We start from the raw sequence: 22,813 nt of genomic DNA, 5'->3' as shown, positions 1-22,813 counted from the left end.
AGTATGTTTATCTATTGTAAAATGGGAAACGTTTAATATGAGTCACTGTCTCATATAAGTGGCTGGCCAGGTTCTGAGCCGTTGATGTAAATTGTGAAATTGATAAGAAATGGAAAATGAAATGAAACATGAACATAGTGATCATGAAATAGAAATGGGTTATGAATTGGTTTATGGAAATTGAACATTTATCAATTGCTAATGTCTTAGTTATTGCTCATATTGTGTTTAGCATATTTCTACTGGGCGTTGGCTCACCCTATATGGGACATTATTTTCAGGTACAGGTAGTATGCCACCTCAAAGGACACAACTTGGATGATGATGAGAGTTGAAGACTCTTTTTGTTTATTTTGTTTGTATTACATGAATATCAAGCCAAGGGCTTATTTTGTATAGAGTTAGTACTCTTTTTTTGCGTAACCAGGTGTTGACTTGGAAAGCTGTAAGCCCATAGGGCATTTCCTTTTGTTGTTAACATGTAATACTGTAGTAAGAACTACTCTGATGAATAGAAATGGTTGGTTTCTTTTATATCAATGCATGTCTAAAGTGATGGATTTTATATATTTTTTGAGGGCGTTACAGACTCAACATTTAATATATATATTCATTTTATACATAAAATTATCTGTCAATATATATATATTTTTTGAAATTGACAATTTTATTAATTTTTTAGAATTGTTTAATTAATAGACTTATAAGGTAAATTTTTTTCTTTTGACTCAAAATTGAAAAAAGACAAAAGTAAGTTTGAAAAAATCTGACTTTTTAGTATAGTTACAATTTATAGCTAAACAATTATGGGAAAATTACATATTTGGGTTATTTTTTAATAAAAATATTTATAGATTAGAATTTTTTTTATCAATATTAGTCATAAAATTTTCATTGATTTTGTATTTTTTTTTTCTAACACTACTGTTGTATTTTTTGCAAAAATTATTGTATAATCCCAATTCAACTTTTATATGAAGTTAGTTCATACTAAAAATGAATGTTGTTCATATACTATTTATTTGAGTAAAATTATGAATACTTAAATTTAATGAAATTTAAATTGTATAAATTAAATTTATAATGAGTGTGTCTCGTAGCATAACAAATTTGAATGTACATTTATATAATGAAATTCTAAATATATTTGAGTAATATAATAGTATTTATGTGTTACAATGTATATAATGAATGCATACACAGTGGGAACATAAGTGGTCTTCTAATTTTATATAATTCTCAAGGATAGCATTGTAAATGTTGGTAGACGGTGAAGGCATTAATATTAACGGAGACAATTTGTCCAGTGATTGAATTGAAACAAAAGTTGTCTGATGTGGCTTTACAACATGACAGAAATGGGTGATGCAACTACTATGGCACATCGAGGTCTTTCTTGCTCCCCGGGAAAAGTGATGAGGCAACAATGGGTTATTGCAATGGTGGCGATGGAAAAATAGTAAAAGTAACATTATATTTTGAGTATAGACCGAGTTTAAATCGAGACTTGGCAGAAGCGATCCGATTGGTAGGAGCAAGGGCAATTTAGGTAGAGATGGCAATGATAGGTGGTAGGATGAAGGCTGAGGTGGTGATGTAGTGGCAAGAAGGCAGTGGTGGAAATGAAGATATTGGGTCACTAAGGAGGGCATTGAATACATTGTTGGAGAGTCGGGCTTCGGGCTGTTTGGGTCATCTAATGACGATTAATAGCCATAATGGATTGGGCCTTGAGATCCCAACAAATAAGCGGGCTGGGATATGTGGATCATTGGAGCACGCCGAGGATTTAGAAAAACTTTTATTAAAGACTGTTTGATTATAAATTAATTGTAAGAAACTCATCATCATGGACTCTTTGTCCATGTGATTAATTGTAAATTACATAATTTAGTGATGCACACATACAATTCAACTTAAAATTTTAAGTTTGGTTTGGATTTATGAATTTAAATGAAAATATTTAGATCCTAATCATTTAAGGACAATTGTTTACGTTTAGATATGTATTTTAAGATTGAATTTGAAATATTCATAATGACGATCATTGTGATTGATTTCAAATAATAATATAAAATTAATTATTGAGTAGTATATAATTACATAAATATTACAATAAAATATTTTTATTTTCTTTAGTCTATCTTCTCATTTAATCTATCAACAATAACTCTTCCATACTTTTATAACAAACTTTTAGTGTGAATTTTTTTTATTTAAAAGTTATATCTAAACGGTTTATTAATTTATTTCACTTTATTTTATTTTACTTTTCTTTCTTAAAATAAACTCATAATCCAAACATGACATAATAACTTGATGTACTTATAGCCACATATTAGGGTGTGATGAGGGGACGGTCAAGGGTTCGAACTGAAGGAACAGTGGCGATCTCTTTAGTTATAATATAACTTTACTAACAAATTAACTTCCTACAATCTTGGCAAAAAAAAAAAAAAAGAAAAAAAAGAAATAATATCTATATATGAATGTTTCGGGTTCAGCTTTGTTGGGCCGCAGTGGGCATGACTTTGAGCTCAACTCGATGATTCAAACCGTTCAATATGTAGAATTCATTGAGTATATCATCCTCGCAAAAAATCACACTAATTGGACATGATAACCACTTTATTAGGTTCCATCTGTGTCTGTAATGTATTTTTAAAATAATAACTGCCGTTGAAACAAATATAATCTGATCAAATAGCTATCAATATCCGATCAACATGATTTTTTGCAAGAATGATGTACTCAACGAGCTTTACACATTGAACAGTTTGGATTATCGAGATGAGCCTGAAATTGGGTCCACTACGGCCTAATAACTAAGGGTGAGCATGGTTCGGATTGGTTTGGTTTAGCTGTAAACCAAGATCAATGCATTACTTACGGTTCCATCAAATTTGACACCAAATCAATCCATGAAAATCTTGAAACCAATCCGAACCAAACCACTAAACCATGGTTCAGTTCAATATGGAATCACAAATTTCAAAAATCTTATCATTATTCACAATATGATCACAAAATATTATTTACAACTTAAGAATTGTTTACATGATTATTTAAAACTAGTTCTATGAGTATATAAAAATATATTTATAATAGTAAAGAGTTATAATATATATATTTGATACAAATAAAATATTTTAACATTTACATTTGGTAACAAATTATATACATAATCTAAACGGTCTGGTTCAATTCTAATTGAATTTGTAGCTTTAAAACCATGAATTGAACAGTGAAATACGATTCACCTATTTAAAAAATCAGAACTGAATCTTACATTAAAAATACCAAACCAAATCATGCCATGTAGAAAGTAGAAAACACGGCAGGCTCCTCACACTTTTATAAACGATAGATATATCTCAGTGTGTAAAATGATTAATCATCTGTAATATGATGTCAAAACATAAAAAAACTTACTTTTCAACAACTGAAAAAGTAACACAAGCAACAAATCCAAACTTTAGATGTTTCTCGAGTGTATCATTGTTGTGCAGGTTTTTCCTTTTGTGAATTGTGATTATATAAAATAATGTAGGAAATGAAGTATAATTTCATATATAGAATCACAATTTAAATGACAAATCTATAATATAGAATAATATATAATTGGTATTGGGTATAGAATAATGCACGAAAAATAACAAAGAAAAAAAAGGAGACAATTTAGCATTAAAACAAATCGTAATACCTTTGAAAGATTAAGAAGAAAAACGTGAAACGCAAAATTGGTATTGGGTTTGTGAACTATCTCAATTTATTATGAAAATTATATGTAAAAGAAATATTTTTCAAATAGAGTCTATATAAAATAAGTAAAGTTAGTATAATTTAAATTAGGCTTAGATTTGTGTAAAACTCTATATGCAATTAAGAAAATACATGCTGACGTGACTCTCTCAAAAAAAAGAAATCCCTCATAATGTGCCACTTGAGCATGGGAAAAAACACTACTTTTAATAATATATATACATATAATATGATGTTATACAAATTAATATATACATATATATTTACAAAAAAAATTAATATAAAATGATGTGATTGTTATGTACTCTTATCGCATTAAAAAAAAAAAAAATCCCACTAAATTCACTGTTAATTAAGAAAATATTATATAGAACCTACTAAATTTTATATAAATTTGTTGTAAGAATATATTTTTCCTATTATTATCACTAGCAAATCAACGTTTTTATGTTATTTATTTTAGATTAGATAGTGGGCATCCTTTTTTTAACAAACCACATTAATTGGGTATCTCTCTCCAATTATTTCTGTTTCTACTTATAAATTGTTTTCTCTTCCCTTTAATTGCCCATTAATTGAAATATTTCTCTATCACGCCCGTATATGTCCTCTATTCTAATTACCAATCTATTTAACTCTCTCTCTTTTTTTTTCTCTCTCCGAAAGTAGTTACAGAAAGGAAACAAAAATGCTTCCAAGCCAGTACTCTTACGACAACAACAACAGGTTTAAGAGCATTTTAAATAGAAATGGTACTACGTTGCTTCAACAACTCAAGTCTGCGTCGATGTCGATATCGATATCGATGAAGACGGTGGCAAGAGACAGTGGTGGAAGATAGAGGTGTAAATCTGGCCCGGCTCGGCCCATGTCGGGCTTCGCTGGCTCCTGCCAAAATTCGGGCCGGGTCGGGCCACGGGCCAAAAATTTAGGCCCAGACCCAGGCCCTAGCCTAGGCCTGGCCTCGGGCGGGCCTGACCATTTTTTAAAAAAAAAAATTTCTACCAAAATTTTATTATTTTTCACTAAAAAAGACATTGGGCCTCAGGCTGAGCCTTGAGTGGGCTTTAAGCGAGTCGATAGGCCAGGTGGGCCGGGCTTCAAAATGATGGCCTAGGGGCTCAGGCCCAGGCCCAAACAGGCTGGGCCTATCTTGGGCCGTGGGCCATTTTTACACTTCTAGTAGAGGTGAGTGGAGAAATTCAAAATCAAAGAAGACATAGAAACAGAAATCAACAGAAGCAGCAATGAAACATGTCTTAACAGAGCGGAAGCGAAGGCAGTGAATCAACGGCCACCTTAAAAGACTTCAAGAGTTAATCCTCCCTAACATTGCCTCCAAAGTAACTACTCTCTCTCTCTCTCTTCATTCACCATCATCACTTTAGTCCGGAATGAAATTAAGCGAAGACTAAAGAGGCCATGACCCCATATTTGTGTCATACAAAAAAATGTCTGTCAGTATATATATATTTTTTGAAATTAACAATTTTATTAATTTTTTGGAATTGTTTGATTAATAAACTTATAAGGTAAAAAAAATTGACTCAAAATTGAGAAAAGACAAAAGTAAGTTCGAAAAAATTTGACTTTTTAGTATGGTTATAATTTATAGCTAAACATTCGTGGGAAAATTACATATTTGGGTTTTTTTTTTATAAATAAAAATAATTATAGATTAGAGAAAAAAAATTATCAATATTAATCATAAAATTTTCTATGATTTTGTAATTTTTTTTCTAACACTGCATTTGTATTTTTTGCAAAAATTATTGTATAATCCCAATTCAACTCTTATATGATGTTAGTTCATACTTAAAATGAATGCTGTTTATATATTATTTATTTGAGTAAAATTATGAGTACTTAAATTTAATGAAATTTAAATTGTATAAATTAAATTTCTACTGAGTGTGTCTTGTACCATAGTAAATTTGAATATACATTTATACAATGAAATTCTAAATATATTTGAGTAATAAAATAGTATTTATGTGTTACAATGCATATAACGAATGCATACACAATGAGAACATATATAAATGGTCTCCTAATTTTATATGATTCTCAAGGGTGGCGTTGTAAATGTTGGCAAACAGTGAAGGCATTAATATTAATGGAGACAGTTCGTCAAGTGACTGAACTAAAACAGAAGGTATCTGATGTGGCTTTACGAGATGATGGAAATGGGTGGTGCAACTACGATGGCACATCAGGGTCTTTCATGTTCCTTGGGGAGAGTGATGAGGCAACAATGGGTTATTGCAATGGTGGCGATGGCAAAATAGTAAAAGTCACAGTATGTTACGAGTATAGACTGAGTTTAAATCGAGACATGGCAGAAGCGATCCAATTGGTAGGAGCAAGGGCAATTAAGGTAGAGATGGCGACGATAAACGGTTGGATAAAGGTTGAGGTGGTGGTTCAGTGGCGGGAAGACGGTGGTGGAAAGGAAGATGTTGGGTCACTAAGGAGGGCATTGAATACATTGGTGGAGAGTCGGGCTTCAGGCTATTTGGGTCATCTAATGGTGATTAATAGCCATAATGGATTGGGCCTTGAGATCCCAACAAATAATCGGGCTAGGATATGTGGATCATTGGAGCTCACCGAGGATTTAGAAATTTTTTTATTAAAGACTGTTTGATTATTATAATGCTATAAATTAATTGTAAGAAACTCAAAATCATCACAGACACTTTGTCCGTGTGATTAAATGTAGATTACATAATTTAATGATGCACACATATTTAAATAAAAATATTTAGATATTAATCATTTAAGGACAATTGTTTAAATTTAGATATGTATTTTATGATTGAATTTGAAATATTCATAACGAAGATCATTATGATTGATTTCAAATAATAATATACAATTAATTATTGAAATCATTCACACTTAAGTAGTATAATTATATAATTTTTTCAATAAAATATTTTTATTTGCTTTAGTCTATCTTCTAATTTAATCTATCAACAATAACTCATCCATACTTTTATAACAAAATTTTAGTGTGAATTTTTTTTATTTAAAACTTATATCTAAACCGGTCCTTAATTTATTTCACTTTACTTTTCTTTCTTAAAATAAACTCATAATCCAAACATAACATAATAACTTGATGTACTTGTAGCCACATCTTAGGGTGTGGTGAGGGGAAGGTCAAGGGTTCGAGCTAAAGGTGCAGTGGCGATCCCTTTAGTTATAATATAAATTTACTAACTAATACAATCTTGGCAAAAAAACAAAAAAAAAAAGAAAAAGAAAGAAGTAATATCTATACCTGAATGTTTTGGGTCCAACTTTGTTGGATCGCGATGGGCATGACTCTGAGCTCAATTCAATGATTCAAACCATTCAATATGTAGAGTTCATCCAGTATATTATCCCCGAAAAGAATCACGCTAATTGGGCGTCGATAGCCACTTGATTAGGTTGCATTTGTGTGTGTAATTTATTTTTAAAATCATAATTGCCATTGAAACAAATATAATCTAATCAAATAGCTATCGATATATGATTAATGTGATTTTTTGCAAGAATAATGATGTACTCAACGAGCTTTACACATTGAACAGTTTGGATCATCGAGATGGGCCCAAAATTGGGTCCACTATGTTCCAACAATTAAGGGGGGGCATGGTTTGGTTTAGCCGTAAACCAAGATCAATGCAGTACCTACGTTTCCATCAAATTTGAAACCAAATTAATCCATTAAAATCTTGAAACCAATCCAAACCAAACCACTAAACCATGGTTCAGTTCAATTTGGAATCGTAAATTTAAAAAATATTATCATTATTCACAATATGATCACAAAATATTATTTACAACTTAAGAATTGTTTATATGATTATTTAAAACTAGTTCTATTAGTATATAAAAATATACATATAATAATAAAGAGTTATAATATATATATTTGTTACTAATAAAATATTTTAATATTTACATTCAGTAACAAATTATATATAGAATTTAAACGGTCCGATTCAGTTTTAATTGGATTTGTAGCTTTAAAACCATGGACCAAACCGTGAAATACGGTTCACCTATTTAAAAGATCAGAACTGAATCGTGTATTAAAAAACCATACCAAATCAAGTTGTGTAGAATGTAGAAAACTATAGCTCAACTTTTCGTGCTCCTTTCGGATACGACTAGCCCTACAGTTCGGACTCTTGTGATTTTGAATCTAATCTCACAAGTGCAATATGAAATAGATAAACACCAAAGAGTCCAAATTCAGTAAATCTTTTTGGAAAATCAATTTTGAATCAAAATGTCAAAAATGGACCGCTTTGCCAGATACAGAGTCGCCACCTAAATATTTTGAGAAATTTAGAAAACCCATGACTCGTGCCAAAGGCTATGTGTCCGTCATCACCAAGATTATCTCGGCTCGGGAACTTAGGTATGAGAAGGGAAGGTCATGAATTGAGCATTCCACTCGCCCGATCAAAGATCAGCCTCTACTAATCATAATGTGAATCTTATTTACATTATATGCTCTTGTTCCAATTATTAGGTTAGCATTACTATGTGTTGCACACAAATATAGACTAATTTGCAAAAAATAAAACACTTTGATTCATGTTTGTTTGAAAATTGTTTAAAATATGTACCACTTGAAAAAATGATCTCATATGTACATTACTCAAATTATTCCAATTTAAGCAACTTAGCCTTTATCCATAAGCATTCAAGAGTTATATCACTTAAGCAATTAGCCTCATGACAAGCATGCTAGACATGGCAACAATTATACTCATGCAATGCTAAAACACAAAAATGCTCACCTAGTACTCCAAGGCAAGCCAAGAAAAACAAAAGAGTTAGAAAACATGCATGCTCCTAACTAATACAACGTGACTAATGCAACACATGCGGCATGTAACTAATAGGCTCGGCTACTAATTATGTTATGTGAGTCAATTTGATAGCATGTGGTTTAAGCATCTTTTCAAAGAAGTATTTTAAACAACAATACATTGTTAGAATGATAAACTGAGCCTCGATGCATGCAAGACAAGTGGATGCAAACATGGAGTATGCTAAAAGAAACATGATATTCTAAACTACCCATCATAAGCAAGTAAATAAAAAGGAGAAAGATGTGGGGTTAGAAGACATACACATTATTACAAGTTTGGCTCTCGCACAAGAGGGTCTGAATGAATGAACTAGCTAATTACTTACCTAATTAACTAACTATTACAAACCAAATGAAATAAATTAACTACACTAGCTAATTAATTAATTATTACAATAACAAAATTTAACTAACTATTCTAGCTAATTATTACGAATTGGAATTAACTAATTAACTACACTAATTAATTAATTACAAATTAACAACACGAATACAACCAAAGAAATAACTAAGCCAGTGATTAACTACTCTAACTAATCAACCCTGGGAAGTGAGGAATGCTTATGCATGCATGCGGATTTCCACTCGAAAAGCCCATTGTTTTGCTGCCAGAATACCTCTGTTGCACAGTTGAAAAATTGCATTGTTTTTCCACCTTAGCCTTTGCTCTGCTCTGCTGGAAAAAGGACACTTCCTACCTTGAAAAAGTGGCTGGTAACCCAAAAGTAGTGGCTGGCAGGCCACTAATAGTGGGTTGTTGTCCAGTAAAAGTGGCCTGCCAGCCATTGATGTTGGTTCTCTCTTGCAGCAACAGAGGACAAACAGAGCACAAATCAGAGTATTCTCAGGGGATGTTTGTCCACCCTGCCTCTCCTTATCAGCAAATAGGTCAAAGGAGGGGTAGGTTTGGTTCGCAAGTCATCAATTGACGCAATTTCATTACGTGGCGACTTATGTACGAAGGGACACAATTTCAATAAATGGATAACAAAAGACCAACAAAACCTCAGGTATGAACCAAACTTGAAAGCTTGTAATTGAACTTTCCTTTTCCAGATATTAATTCCTCCCAATATTGATCATTCAAATGTACTTGCAGGCATCGACTGAGTACACGAAGGGGCTGCTCCAACTGGTTGCTTCTCTGATTAGCATGGTGCAGAAGAAAAAGACATTGCTTGATCTCCATGGTATCTAGGTATCTACTCTATTTTCCACATACATTTCAATGCTGCCTCATATTGCACTGATTCACTACACTGACATACTGTACTCATACTGTATCTTTTTGTACTCATTTTGTGTTCATACACTGTATCTGATATGTCGACACTTGTTATCCAAATCCCATCTGTACCGAGGACACCAGCAGCAGCAGCACCAGCGACACCTCCTCCAGTGTTTAGGAGGAAAGGTAGATAGGCCCTAGCACGTGGCCGAGATGATCGCCGAGATCGAGTAGAGGCAGGGCGCTCTGAGCCAAAGTAACGAGTTCAAGCTCGTGTTGAGCGGGGATGATACCGAGACCCGCAACTTTAAGGAGGCAGTGAGCCGACATTTTGAGTTGTTTGAGAGCGGGGGTGATGATGCTGGCTCGGTGTTAGGAAACGGAGATGACGCCAAGGTTGGCTTTGAGGCAGGGAGCGGAGATGATGCCGAGGCCAGCTCTGACTCAAAGTCTGATTCTGATAGTGGTGTTGACAGAGACAGTGCCCCTGAGTCCCCTCTGAGGAAAAGGACGAAGAGGGCCTCTGGAGTTTGAGATGACTGGCACCGATTTTTGTACTTTTTTTCTTAGTTTCTTTTATTTTAGTAGTTTAGCATATGTATAGCTTCAGATAGGCTTTTACTTTTGCTTTTGAAAACTTGTACTCTCTTTTGTAAAAACTATGATCGGGGGAAAAGCCTGCATTTTTATGAAAAGAGTTATTGTTTTTGTATCACGAGCACCACATCTGCAGAATGAAAATTGAAATTGAATTTGGAACCAAAAATAAAACTTGTATTGTCATGATGTTCTTAATCGGGTAATGAGTCAACCAATGACCAAAATACAAAATACAACTCGATAAATAAAGTAAAAACAACTCAAACACAGATATGCACACTTGCTAAAACCAAAAGACTCAAAACAAGACCTCAAAACATAAACACCACGACAAAAACAGATTGCCAAAACTGCCAGATCCACAAGTGGACGGTAGGCCAGAAAAAGTGGACAGCCGGCCACTAAAAGTGGGTTGTCGGCCACTTGTGAGGGATCCACTAGATAGCTGACAACTGGCCTCCACGCACAGCCTTATCTTCTACAAAAGGTCTTTCTTCGTGATTTCTTCAGCAGAACCTCATTTTTGCTACTGTTTCTTCCAAAAATGGAGATATTTCTTGTCGAGAAGCTCACGGATTGGATAGCCACTTTAGACGGCATGGAAAAGGTAAATTTTCAAGATTTCGGCATAAACGCGCTTTTTTCGTTAAGCAATACACCACTTTGCTTTTCGTTCCTTCATGCCGCGGCTAGATGCTGGGACCCAATTACGCATGTATTTCGCTTCGGAACACAAGAAATGTCCCGAATCTTGAAGAATTTTGAGCATTGATGGAAACCTGACGCGATGAGGAAATCATGCCTTATCCCCATTTTGGTCACGCCCAGGCTTTGGGATAGATGGGTGGACTCACTTTGCACGAAGCTTGATCTTTGGTCCATAATGGAGAGCTAGATGTACCCAGATTGATTCATCAGTTTTCTAACATCGGTGACAGAGGCAACCCTCTTTGGCGAGGTTTTTGACAACATGCCCTTTGTTTATGTATGTTTGCGCATTTTCTTCTTGCCCCTAGTTACGGCGGAACCAGCATTTGGTTGATCGAAGTGGTCCAATGCTTGAAAAAATATAAGAGTTATATCAGCTTGGCGCTGGCTGAGACCCTGATGGGCTTAGATGCATTTCATCTGCGAGAGACTACTAGGTTTACGGGGAGTCCACTACTTCTTCAGGTATTGTTTCCCACCTTTTTTGATATATGCCTCACACATCACTCAGCACTCATGCTCTATTTTATCTCAAAGCCCTTTCTTTACTTTTCTGTCGACGCACATTTCTCTATTCTTTAATCTCTCTTATTTTTCATCCCTTCCCAGGTATGGCTCATGGATAAGCTGAAGGTGGTGGACCCTTGTCCCAAGTATTCAGTTCGACCTTATTTCTTTTGCCAGCGACTAATGGCCTTTCCCAATGAGGGATGGTGGTGCAGCTAGATGTGCAGCAGGTCTGCAGCTGACATAGCTTGGCATTACCCCTGGCTCAATCTGACTGAGATGAGTTACAGCATGACCTAGCAGCTTGGCATACAGTTGATTGGCCTCACGCACTGCGTGTTCTACTTTCCCTTCCGGTTCAGATGCCAGTTTGGACATGATCAGACCTGCCCAGAGGAGGGGATAAAATATTCGACTTCATTCCCGATTCGTGCTTCACACCTGGCTAGGTACCTTGCTGCCTGGAGGATGAGAGAGCTTTTGGCCTTACCCCTAGTTTCATTCATGCCCTTTCTGGTGAGTGCTTTGCTTGGCTTTGCTCAGCTCGAGGAAGAGGCATAAGTCGAGGCAACTTTGGCTACAGAAGCTTCTGCAAGCATGAGCAGAGGACGCAGGAGCACCTGACTCGCCTATGCCCCTAGTTTATTGCTTTGACATTTCTTTTCAAGTTTTATGATGTAAAAGCAACTTTGATTTGTATTGGAGAGTTGGAGAATGTATTTGTGTTGAAATTAATGAAATTAAAGTTGTGAGCACTAAAAATTTTCCTTTTGGTCCAAAAAATGGTCTAAGTTCTAAAAGGTAAAATTTTGAACAAATCAACTTTTATTAAAACTTTCCAAAACCATTTTTGAAAATGATCACTGCCTGATACGCATAAAATCGATCCTCAAGATGTACAGCCCCAAATCGACAAATCATAACTACCCCTGCTTGAATACCACTACTACTCTGCATTGTAACCAGCTTTTTTTCCCAAAACAAAGATCACAACCGAACTAACAAATGATGAACAGAGATGACCTGATTAAAAAAATGGACAGGACAGTTGAGTTGGAGATGGTTACGGCCGAACTTCAGGATAAAGTTGCCTACATATCCCAAAGATGGGAATCAGGCCTTATGTAGTTCGGTTCAGGTTCACTCGAATGTTAACTTTCTCCTTTTGCTCTCTAACTTTTGCCAAAGTCGCCCTTTAAGGATTTCAACCTTGCGAGCTCAGTTTTTTTTTTATTTCTAATTTTTCATGCTCTAACTTTTTCCTAGGTCGCCCTTTCGGGTTTTCGGCCTAGCGAGCTTATCAGGGATAGTATTTCTTCAACTTGTCCATATTGATCAGCTGTGAAAATTCCAAGCCATCTAAGTCTATGAGAATAACTACCCCTCTTGACCACATAGCATTGACAATGTAAGGACAAGTCCAATTGGGTCTGAACTTGCCCCTAGGGTCATGGATATGAGCTCGGTTGTCTTTCAGTACCATATCGCCTTCCTTAAGATTCCTGGACTTAACTTTCTTATTAAAATCCCTAGCAATTCTACGTTGGTAACCCTGAACATGATACAATGCCTTTAGCCTCCTCTCATTAAATAACATTGACTCCTCAAATCTACTATATTGCCAGTCTGCCTTCGCTATTTGACACTTAGCCATAACTCGCGGCGACGAGACTTCAATTTCAATTGGCAAAACGACTTCTATCCCATAGACGAGAGAATAAAGGGTTGCCCTTGTAGATATCCGGATCGAGGTTCTGTAGCCCCAGAGTGCGAATGGCAATTTACCTGGCCAGTCCCTGTAGATCTCAACCATCTTCTGCAAGATGTTCTTGATATTCTTATTGGTGGCTTCAACAGCTCCATTGGTATGTGGCCTGTATGTGGATGATTTATGAAAAGCCACATTGTATTTCTCCACATGTTTATCACCTCTTTCTTGAAGTGGGAGTCATTATCTGATATAATCTCGTTCGGGACTCCGTACCGGCAGATGATATTGTTTCTGATGAATTTAGCCACATGCGATGCTTTCAACACAGCATAGGACTGAGCTTCCACCCACTTTATAAAATAAACAATTTCCACCAAGATATACTTGTGTCCATTTGACCCTTTTGGCGAGGCAGCACTGATAACATCGATTCCCCAGACTGAGAAAGGCCATGGTGAAGTCATGTTGTAAAGCTTTGACGGTGGAATATTAATGTGATTGGCATGGATTTGACATTTGTGGTATCGCTGCACAAAACCAATACAATCATCCTCCATGGTGGACCAATAATAGCCTTGTCTAAGGATCTTCCAGGCTAACATCACACCATTCATATGCGCCTCGCATTCTTCGCCATAGATAGCCTCCATAAGGCGCTTCGATTCCTCTTCTTCCATATACAGTTTATGCATTCCTAGATGACCTCTTTTATATAGCTTACCCCTGCAAATGATAAATTGGATGACCATACGCCATATTCCCTATTTGTCCAGTGGCATTTGCCCTTGGTGGATACACCTCATTTTCTAGAAAGTTCCAAATATCGTAATACCAGGGGTTTTTGTCTTTCACTTCATCTATCACGACAATAGTTTCATAAGTCGGTGTGTATTCCTGTTCGATGATAATCAAACGCATCCGGACTCTAAGCGGGATGTCTACCATAGAAGATAGAGTTGTTAAAGCATCAATGAACCTATTGTTCTCTCTTAATAGATGCGTGAAAGTCAATTTTTCAAACCTCGGAATCAAAACATCCAGGGCTTGATGGTAAACCTTCATATTCTCTTCATTGACTTTCCAGTCTTCGTTTGCTTGAGAAACAACCAAGTTTGAGTCCCCAATGACATCCAACCTTATTGTCCCTAGTTCTAGGGTGGCTTCTAAACCAGCAATACACGCTTCATATTCTGCTTCATTGTTGGACACCTTGAACTGGAGTTTGAAGGCTAAGGGTATATGGGAATCATTGGGTGCTATCAGCGATACACCTATCCCATAACCATACTGATTGGACGCTTCATCAAAGTACATCGTCCAAGTTTCCTCTTCAACTTGCAGAATGTCTTCATCTGGGAACAAGTATTCCACTGCCTCATCTTCTTCTACCGGGTGGTCTGCCAGGAACTCCACTACAGCTCTTTCCTTGATCGACTTGCAGGTGACATATTTGAGATCAAATTCAGAAAAAAGAAGTAACCTACGAGCCAGCCTACCCGTAAGCGCTAATTTCTCAAAGAGATATTTGATGAGATCTAATCTCAAAACCAGGATTACAAAGTGAGCTAACAAATAGTGCCTCAACTTCCTGATTGCCCATGCCAAGGCTAGGCAAGCTTTCTCCAAAGAAGTGTACAGGGTCTCATAGTCTAACATTTTCTTGCTCAAGTAGTAGATGGCTTTCTCCACCCTATCTTTAAATTCCTGAATCCCATGGTCGTGTTTGTTACTGACAAGTATAGAATTAGAGGTTTCAGCGGCTCTGGCAGCAATAACACAGGTGGATTTTGGAGGTACTACTTAACTTGTTCAAAGGCAAACTGACATCGATCATCCCATCGGAATTTTTTCATTTTCCTTAGGAGACCAAATAGTGGTTCACAAGTCAAGGTTAATTTGAAAATAAACCGTCTTATGAATTGCACTTTACCCAGAAAGCCACGTACCTCTTTTTCAGTCCTTGGTGGTGGCATTTCTAAGATGGCCTTGATTTTGGAAGGATCTACTTCAATTCCTCTCTGTGTGATCAGAAAGCCCAGCATTTTTCCTGTCGTTACGCCGAAGGTGCATTTCTGCGGGTTTAATCTCAATCTGTATTCCCTGATCCGTTGAAAGAATTTCTTCAACGTGGAGTAGTGGCCCTCTTATTCTTTGGACTTGACAATTATGTCGTCCACATACAACTCAACCTCTTTGTGGATCATGTCATGCAGAATGGTGGTCGTGGCCCTCTAATACGTAGCTCCAGCATTTTTCAAACCAAATGGCATAACCTGGTAACAGTAGGTCCCCCACGGCGTAGTGAATGCGATTTTCTCTCTATCCTCAGGTGTTATCAGAATCTGGTTATACCTGGAAAACCCATCCATAAACAATAGCAATGCATGACCCACAGTGAAATCCACTAACTCATCAATATGTGGAAGAGGAAAGTCATCTTTCGGACTGGCTCTGTTCAAGTCCTGGAAATCTACACACACCTGGATTCTACCATCCTTCTTCGGTACTAGGATGATGTTGGCCAACCAAGTTGAGTACTCAGATACTAATAAGAAACCTGCCTCGATCTACTTGGTGACCTCTTCCTTGATTTTTAGCACCCAGTCCGGACGAATTCCACGTAACTTCTCCTTGACTGGTCGGGCCTCGAGGTCAAGAGGGATCCGATGCTGTACAATCTCAAGATCGATTCCAGGCATGTCTTCATAGGACCATGTGAAAACATCTTTGAAATCTTTTAATAAAGAGATTAAACGTTCGCGCTCCTCCGAAGACAACGTGGACCCGATCTGGACCAGGTGTGGATCCTTTTCAACACCCACGTTAATGATAATGATTTCATCAGCACAGGGTTTAGCAAACCTCTCATCCTCTCGATTAATCAAGTTTTTCAAAGCCAGAGGAGTTTCTTCTCCTTCGTTTTCATTAAAATTTTGAAAATCTTTGTCAATACAATAAACCAAAGGCACAGAAAAGTACACAGAATCTGTCGAGTTTTCATTCAAAAGGTCCAGATCTTTGGTTATGGACTCAAAAGAAAAGCTGAATAAAGACCTAGACAGGACTTTGGTATCCGGGTTACCACCCCCAAAAATACTAGACTCAGACTCAGAGGAACTTGAATCTGATCCTGACCCCACAAACTTAGTGGAATAAAATTCTAGCTCATCACCCGATTCAGAACTGGACAGATAGCCTTCCTCTAGCTGCTAGGTAAGATGTGGTGCCCCTGATACATCCAAAATGCCACTGGTTGGGTTCACACCTGGTTCTTTTCCGATCATGGAGATAGTAAAGTTATCTCCCAAGTTCTCTAGGTCGGCCGCAGGATCTATTAGGAGACTAGCTAGTGCTGCCCCTACTTCAGGTTCACTGTCATCTGAGTTACCTTGTGTGCTTTGTTTAGCTTTGATGCTTAGTTCAGCCATTTCCTCATCATCATTATCCTGTAGTTGATGGTCAAAGAAGATCTCGAACCCGGGGAGGAGTTGATTCAAGGAATTTACCCAAGGCTCGGGAAAGCCACAAAAAGAGAAGTCTTCTCCTTCCCAAACAAAACGGCCATTCAGTGTCCCCTAGATTGGCCTGTGGATGAGTTCATAACGTTTTTCGGCTTACTTGGCCTTGGCTCTGCCTCTCATTTCTTCCCTCTTTCTGATCCAGTCTTTTTTGGTGGGCACATAACCCAGTCCAAAGGCATGTGGGTTGTGTGGCACATTTGTCAGTGCTGCAACACCTTTCCGACCACTCCTTTCGAGCCTAATTCCTGGAATGTGCCGTAGTTTGTTCATGAAATAGATAGATTGGGTGCTGATGTACATGCCTTGGTTTATGGCTAGAATGGTCTGCACTACCCTGGCTTCAGCTAGAGTGAATTCCAAGAGGAATACGTCCTCGTTACCATGGTTGATCTCTAGCACTGGTGTGGTCACCTCTAGCGGCAGATGGATGGATGAATTCCCTAAAACAATTGCCACTGCTCCCCCATAAGGGTATTTCAACATCTGATGGAGAGTGAAAGAGACAGCCTTCACATGGTGTAACCAGGGCCTTCCTCATAGCAAATTAAAGGTATCCGGCATATCCAAGACATGAAACTCGACCTCTTGCTCAATTGGGCCCACCTGGACTCTGACTTGCACTGTGCCCGTGAATTTTTTACTTGTGTTATCATACGCTGATATTACCTGGGCTGTGGGAACAAAGTCTGCTAGTTTGAGACCAATTGCATAGGCGGTACGGGAATGACAAACATTAATGGCCGAACCGGTATCTACCAACACCACCGGCACCTATTTCTTCCTGTATTCTACAAATATATACAACGGTCTGTTATGAGCTGAGCCCCCTAGCGACAACTCTTTGTTAGAGAAAGTAAGCATTGGCCTGGCACCGCCTGGAAAGACCAAACCCACAAGCTGCTCGGTGTGGTGTCAATGGACAATTTAACCTTGTCCATTGTCGACAGCACTACCTACCGGTGTACTCGTGAGGCCATGAGAAGACCCCAGATGGAGATGTCAGCTTGAATTTTCTTGAGTTGTTTTAATACTGCATATTCTTTTAGTTGTTTTTCCTTCTGTTTCTCGGCTTCCTTGTTCTTTCCAGACGCCTTTGCTTGATCCAGGTGCGGCGGCTTAAAATACCACCCACTTCTTGTCAGATGGTCTATTTTCGCGGTATACCACGTATTGTCCAGAATGCAATTGCCCCAGTTTTCTTTAGTATGGGCCAGATGTAGATCATTATTGTCCCACCATTCCCCCTCAACGGCCGACAAACAGTTGTCTGGCTCTGCTTGTATCACCTTCACATCATAGGTGTCCCCCACAGGGTGTTGTGAATTTACAGTTTCCCGGTTGTCTTCAATTTTTTCTTGTTCAAATTGCCTTAGTGTAGCTTCCTATTCAGTATCTACGGCGTTCACAATGCCCACTTCCTGGTTGGGTTTTCCACACCAGCGCTCTCCGGTAACTTTCCTTTCTCATTAGCCCTTCCGGCTATCTCTGCTTCATTTCCTTTGGTTTCATTTCAGTTTCTTTTTCCTAGTCTGGCTCATCACTTAGCCATCCAATGTTGTCAGTTGATCCGTTCAAGTCGAACCAGCCGATATGTACATCTCTCTGATCCTACTCATCAAAGAACTACAGGTTGTCTAAATCCTCTTCGAGATCTGCCAAATTATCCAACCCCTGGCTCGGGCCATCTTTCCTGACCACATTGATGACTGCCAAGGTTGGCAGTACCAATTCAGGCTTGATTTGACTAGTTGGCACAATGTAGTAACTTGGATCATACACCCTATCAGATAAGTCCTCAGGACACTTTAGCAACAACATAGTACCTTCCTCCAAGGTCGACTTCCCTTCTATTGCAAGTCTCATTACCACAGGCTTGGGTTGAGGTTTGAACGTGTCCATCATGCACAGATCTGCGCCTTTCGGAATGAACAACGTCGATTTTGGTAGGTGACAGGGAGTAATGTATATATTGGGGTCATAAGAGGTGGTGAGTGTATGGATCAGGTTAAGATTTCGAGGTGGAGGGACTTGATTATGGGCTGGGAGTGGATTTGTGGTTACGTTTGGTTTCTGAGGCGGAGCAATTAACTTGTTGTCAACGAGATCTTGAATCTCATGACGCAATCAAAAGCACTGGTCGATATCATGACCATACTGTTGGTAAAATGCACAGTATTTTGCGGGATTGTGTTTGAGTGGAAGAGGATCGGGCAGTGGGCGGGGTTTTAAAGGTTTGAGGTACCCTTTCTTGACTAGCACCTTTATGGCTTGAGAGAGAGTCATGTATAGTTGGTTGAAAATCCTTTGGGATTGGGTAGGGTTGGACGATGTTTGTATGCTTGTGTTGGCAAAGGGGCCGGCAGTCTTGGTTGTGGTGACAACACTTACGTCTGATGGCCTCATAGTTGTGTTACCCCCAGCAGTATTGGAACCACGAACAAACGGCCTTTTTGCTAGCTCCTTCTCATCTGTAATAAGCCCCTGCTTTATGGCATCCTCAATTTACACTCCCATTTCATGGAGTTCTGTAAATCTAAACAGAGGTAGAATAATCATCTTTTGTAGCAGCTTACTATGCAGATTCCGAACGACCATCTTAATCTGATCTTTCTCAGAAGGCCTCGTGGTCATCATCGAGGCTTTAGCTCTCCATCTTGTTACAAATTCAAAGAAACCCTCCTACGACTCTTGGCGTGTCGTCTCGAGATCATGAGTTGTGACCTCAATCTTTATGTTGTACGAGTACTGCGCAATAAAGGCCTCGGCTATCTCTTCCCAATTCTGTTTGACAGAATCTTCCAACTTAGCATACCAAATGGCCGCTATACCCGACATGGTGCGACCGAAGAGAGACAACTTCTGTAGTCTAGTTAAGCCCATCGACCGCAAGATATCCAAAAATAGTCGTAGGTGAACCATTGGATCTTCGGAACCGTCGAATCGATCAATGTGCGGCTTAAACCGATCTGGCAATGTAATTGCAGAATTAGTATACCCGTCCTCTATGTCCGGGATGGAGTTAACCCCTTGTGCTCTCTTGAACAACTTTTCCAGTTTATTGACCTTGAGTATAGTTGGGCCAACTTCGAACTCGAATGGAGCCTCGGTCTGATAAATAGGGGTTTTGGAGGCTTCTGCTGGGATTGGCTTTGCTGGATTGCCCTGGTTTTCTTGAACATTAGCAGTATGAGCAGTGGCTCCAGGTGCTGGGATACTCGTGATAAATGCATGAGATGTAGAGGCTGCAGCTGGCTGTGGTTGCTGTTGTTGTAACCTGGTTACAACCTTAGCCTGACGGGCTGTGACCTTGGCCTAACAGGCTGCATCTTGTTGTAGGGTTTCAACTGTCTGTTACAAATGGTGTATCAGTTCTTCCACATTGATTGGGGGATACTGTGCCATTGGAATAGGTGAATGATCTCGTGCTAGGCTAGAAGTAGATGACCGTTCCCAAACCTGACTAGACACAAGTGAGTTAGTGGGTGACTGCTGTAAAAATTGAACTGGTGAATTCTGTTTGATTCTCCTCCGTCTTGTAACCGATGGGAGTGAGGTAAACACGGGCTGTCCTTGAACAAGATCCCCAGCTTTACAAAGTCTTCTGACTCGGGTCTAGAGTACTTGGGGGATATCCGAACTTTCTGAAGCTATGGTTTTAAACTACCTAGCAAAAGAAATAAAGCAAAAAAACAGTAATCAGAAACCGCATAACACCTCAGCTAAGATATTATTAACACAGACATGATCAAAATTGTAGGACTGTACTCCACACTGAATTCTGTCCCCAAAACAGATACCAAATTTGCAACTACTATGCACATTCCTGTATAATTTCACTGTAAAGCACATACCAGTTAAGAGAGTGCCAAAACACCCCTATGATGGGGTAGGGTTACCTTGTTCCAGTTTTGTCATGAACTAGGTTTCATTATTCAATCAAGCGGTTTCACGCATTCCTGTATTTTGGGTGAGCATCCTGTCCTAGTTTGGAACAGTCACTAAGGCTTTTCTATACGCAGCTAGGCCAAATGGTCAAAGGGGGTACCACAACAAGATTACCTAATATACCTCTCACACCTAACACCGAGAAATAAAATGAGGATCAAACGGTACAACTGTAGTCCAGATCCAAGGGTTGTGTTCCCATCATGGCAAAGCCCACGACCGGTCATCCTTTTGGCAAGCTTTTGGGCAAGCCTCTGGCAAATTGTCTAGGAATAGCAGATGACAAACACAGTGACTTAAGCGCACCAATGCAAATGCAATGCAAAGAACATATAAATTTAGACAAAACTTCACATCATGAATTTCAAGTCAAGTTCTCTAATTCCCCAACAGAGTCGCCAGAAACTGTAGCTCGACTTTTCGTGCTCCTTTGGGATACGACTAGCCCAACAATTCGGACTCCCGTGATTCTGAATTTGATTTCACAAGTCCAATGTGAAATAGATAAACACTAAAAAGTCCAAATCCGACAAATCTATTTGGAAAATCAATTTTGAATCAAAACGTCAAAAATGGACTGCTTTACCAGATATAGAGTCGCCATCTAAATATTTTGGAAAATTTAGAAAACCCATGACTCATGCCAAAGGCCACATGTCTGTCATCACCAAGATTGTCTCGGCTCGGGAACTTAGGTACGAGAGGAGAAGGTCATGAATTGAGCACATCATGATGTGAAACTTATTTACATTATATGCTCTTGTTTCGATTATTAGGCTAGCATTACTATGTGATGCACACAAATATAGACTAATTTGTAAAAATTGGAACACTTTGATTCATGTTTGTTTGAGAATTATTTCGAATATGTACCACTTGAAAAAACGATCTCATATGTACATTACTCTAATTATTCCAATTTAAGCAACTTGGCCTTCATCCACAAGCATTCAAGAGTTATATCACTTAAGCAATTAGTCTCATGGCAAGCATGTTAGACATGGCAACAATTATACATATGCAATGCTAAAGCACAAAAATGCTCACCTAGTATTCCAAGGCAAGCCAAAAGAAACAAAAGAGTTAGAAAACATGCATGCTCTTAACTAATACAACGTGACTAATGTAACACATGCGGCCTATAACTAATAGGCTCGGCTACTAATTATGTCATGTGAGTCAATTAGATAGCATGTGGTTTAAGCATCTTTTCAAAGAAGTATTTTAAACGACAATACATTGTTAGAATGATAAACCGAGCCTCGATGCATGCAAGACAAGTGGATGCAAACATAGAGTATGCTAAAAGAAACATGATGTTCTAAACTACCCATCATAAACAAGTAAATAAAAGGGAGAAAGACGTGGGGTTAGAAGACATACACATTATTACAAGTTTGACCCTTGCACAAGAGGGTCCAAATGAATGAACTAGCTAATTACTTACCTAATTAACTATTACAAACCAAATGAAATATATTAACTACACTAGCTAATTAATTAATTATTACAACAACAAAATTTAACTAACTATTCTAACTAATTATTACAAATTGGAACTAACTAATTAATTACACTAATTAATTAATTACAAATTAACAACATGAATACAACCAAAGAAATAACTAAGCTAGTGATTAACTACTCTAACTAATCAACCCTAGGAAGTGGGGAATGCTTATGCATGCACGCGGATTTCCACCCGAAAAAGCCTACTGTTTTGTTACCAGAATACCTCTGTTGCACTGTTGGAAAATTGCATTGTTTTCCTACCTCAACCTCTACTCTACTCTGCTGGAAGAAAGACACTTCATACCTTCAAAAAGTGGCCGGCAACCCAGAAGTAGTGGTTGGCAGGCCATTAATAGTGGGTTACCGTCTAATAAAAGTGGCCTACTAGCCACTGTTGTTGGTTCTCTACTGCAGTAACCGAGGACAAACAGAGCACAAACCAG

General features: G+C 38.0%; 1 protein-coding gene across 1 annotated transcript; it reads left to right on the top strand.

Moving 5' to 3' along the window:
• Positions 1–5,878: 5,878 nt before the first annotated feature.
• Positions 5,879–6,409, top strand: LOC114269195 (transcription factor bHLH30-like). Its single transcript, XM_028210463.2, has one exon. The coding sequence runs from the start codon at positions 5,879–5,881 to the stop codon at positions 6,407–6,409; it is 531 nt and encodes a 176-aa protein (XP_028066264.2).
• Positions 6,410–22,813: the final 16,404 nt, after the last annotated feature.

Source organism: Camellia sinensis, chromosome 3 (assembly GCF_055761805.1).
Source record: "Camellia sinensis isolate YWXY chromosome 3, ASM5576180v1, whole genome shotgun sequence".
Classification (NCBI taxonomy): domain Eukaryota; kingdom Viridiplantae; phylum Streptophyta; class Magnoliopsida; order Ericales; family Theaceae; genus Camellia; species Camellia sinensis.
This window is presented reverse-complemented; position numbering and strand designations above follow the sequence as displayed.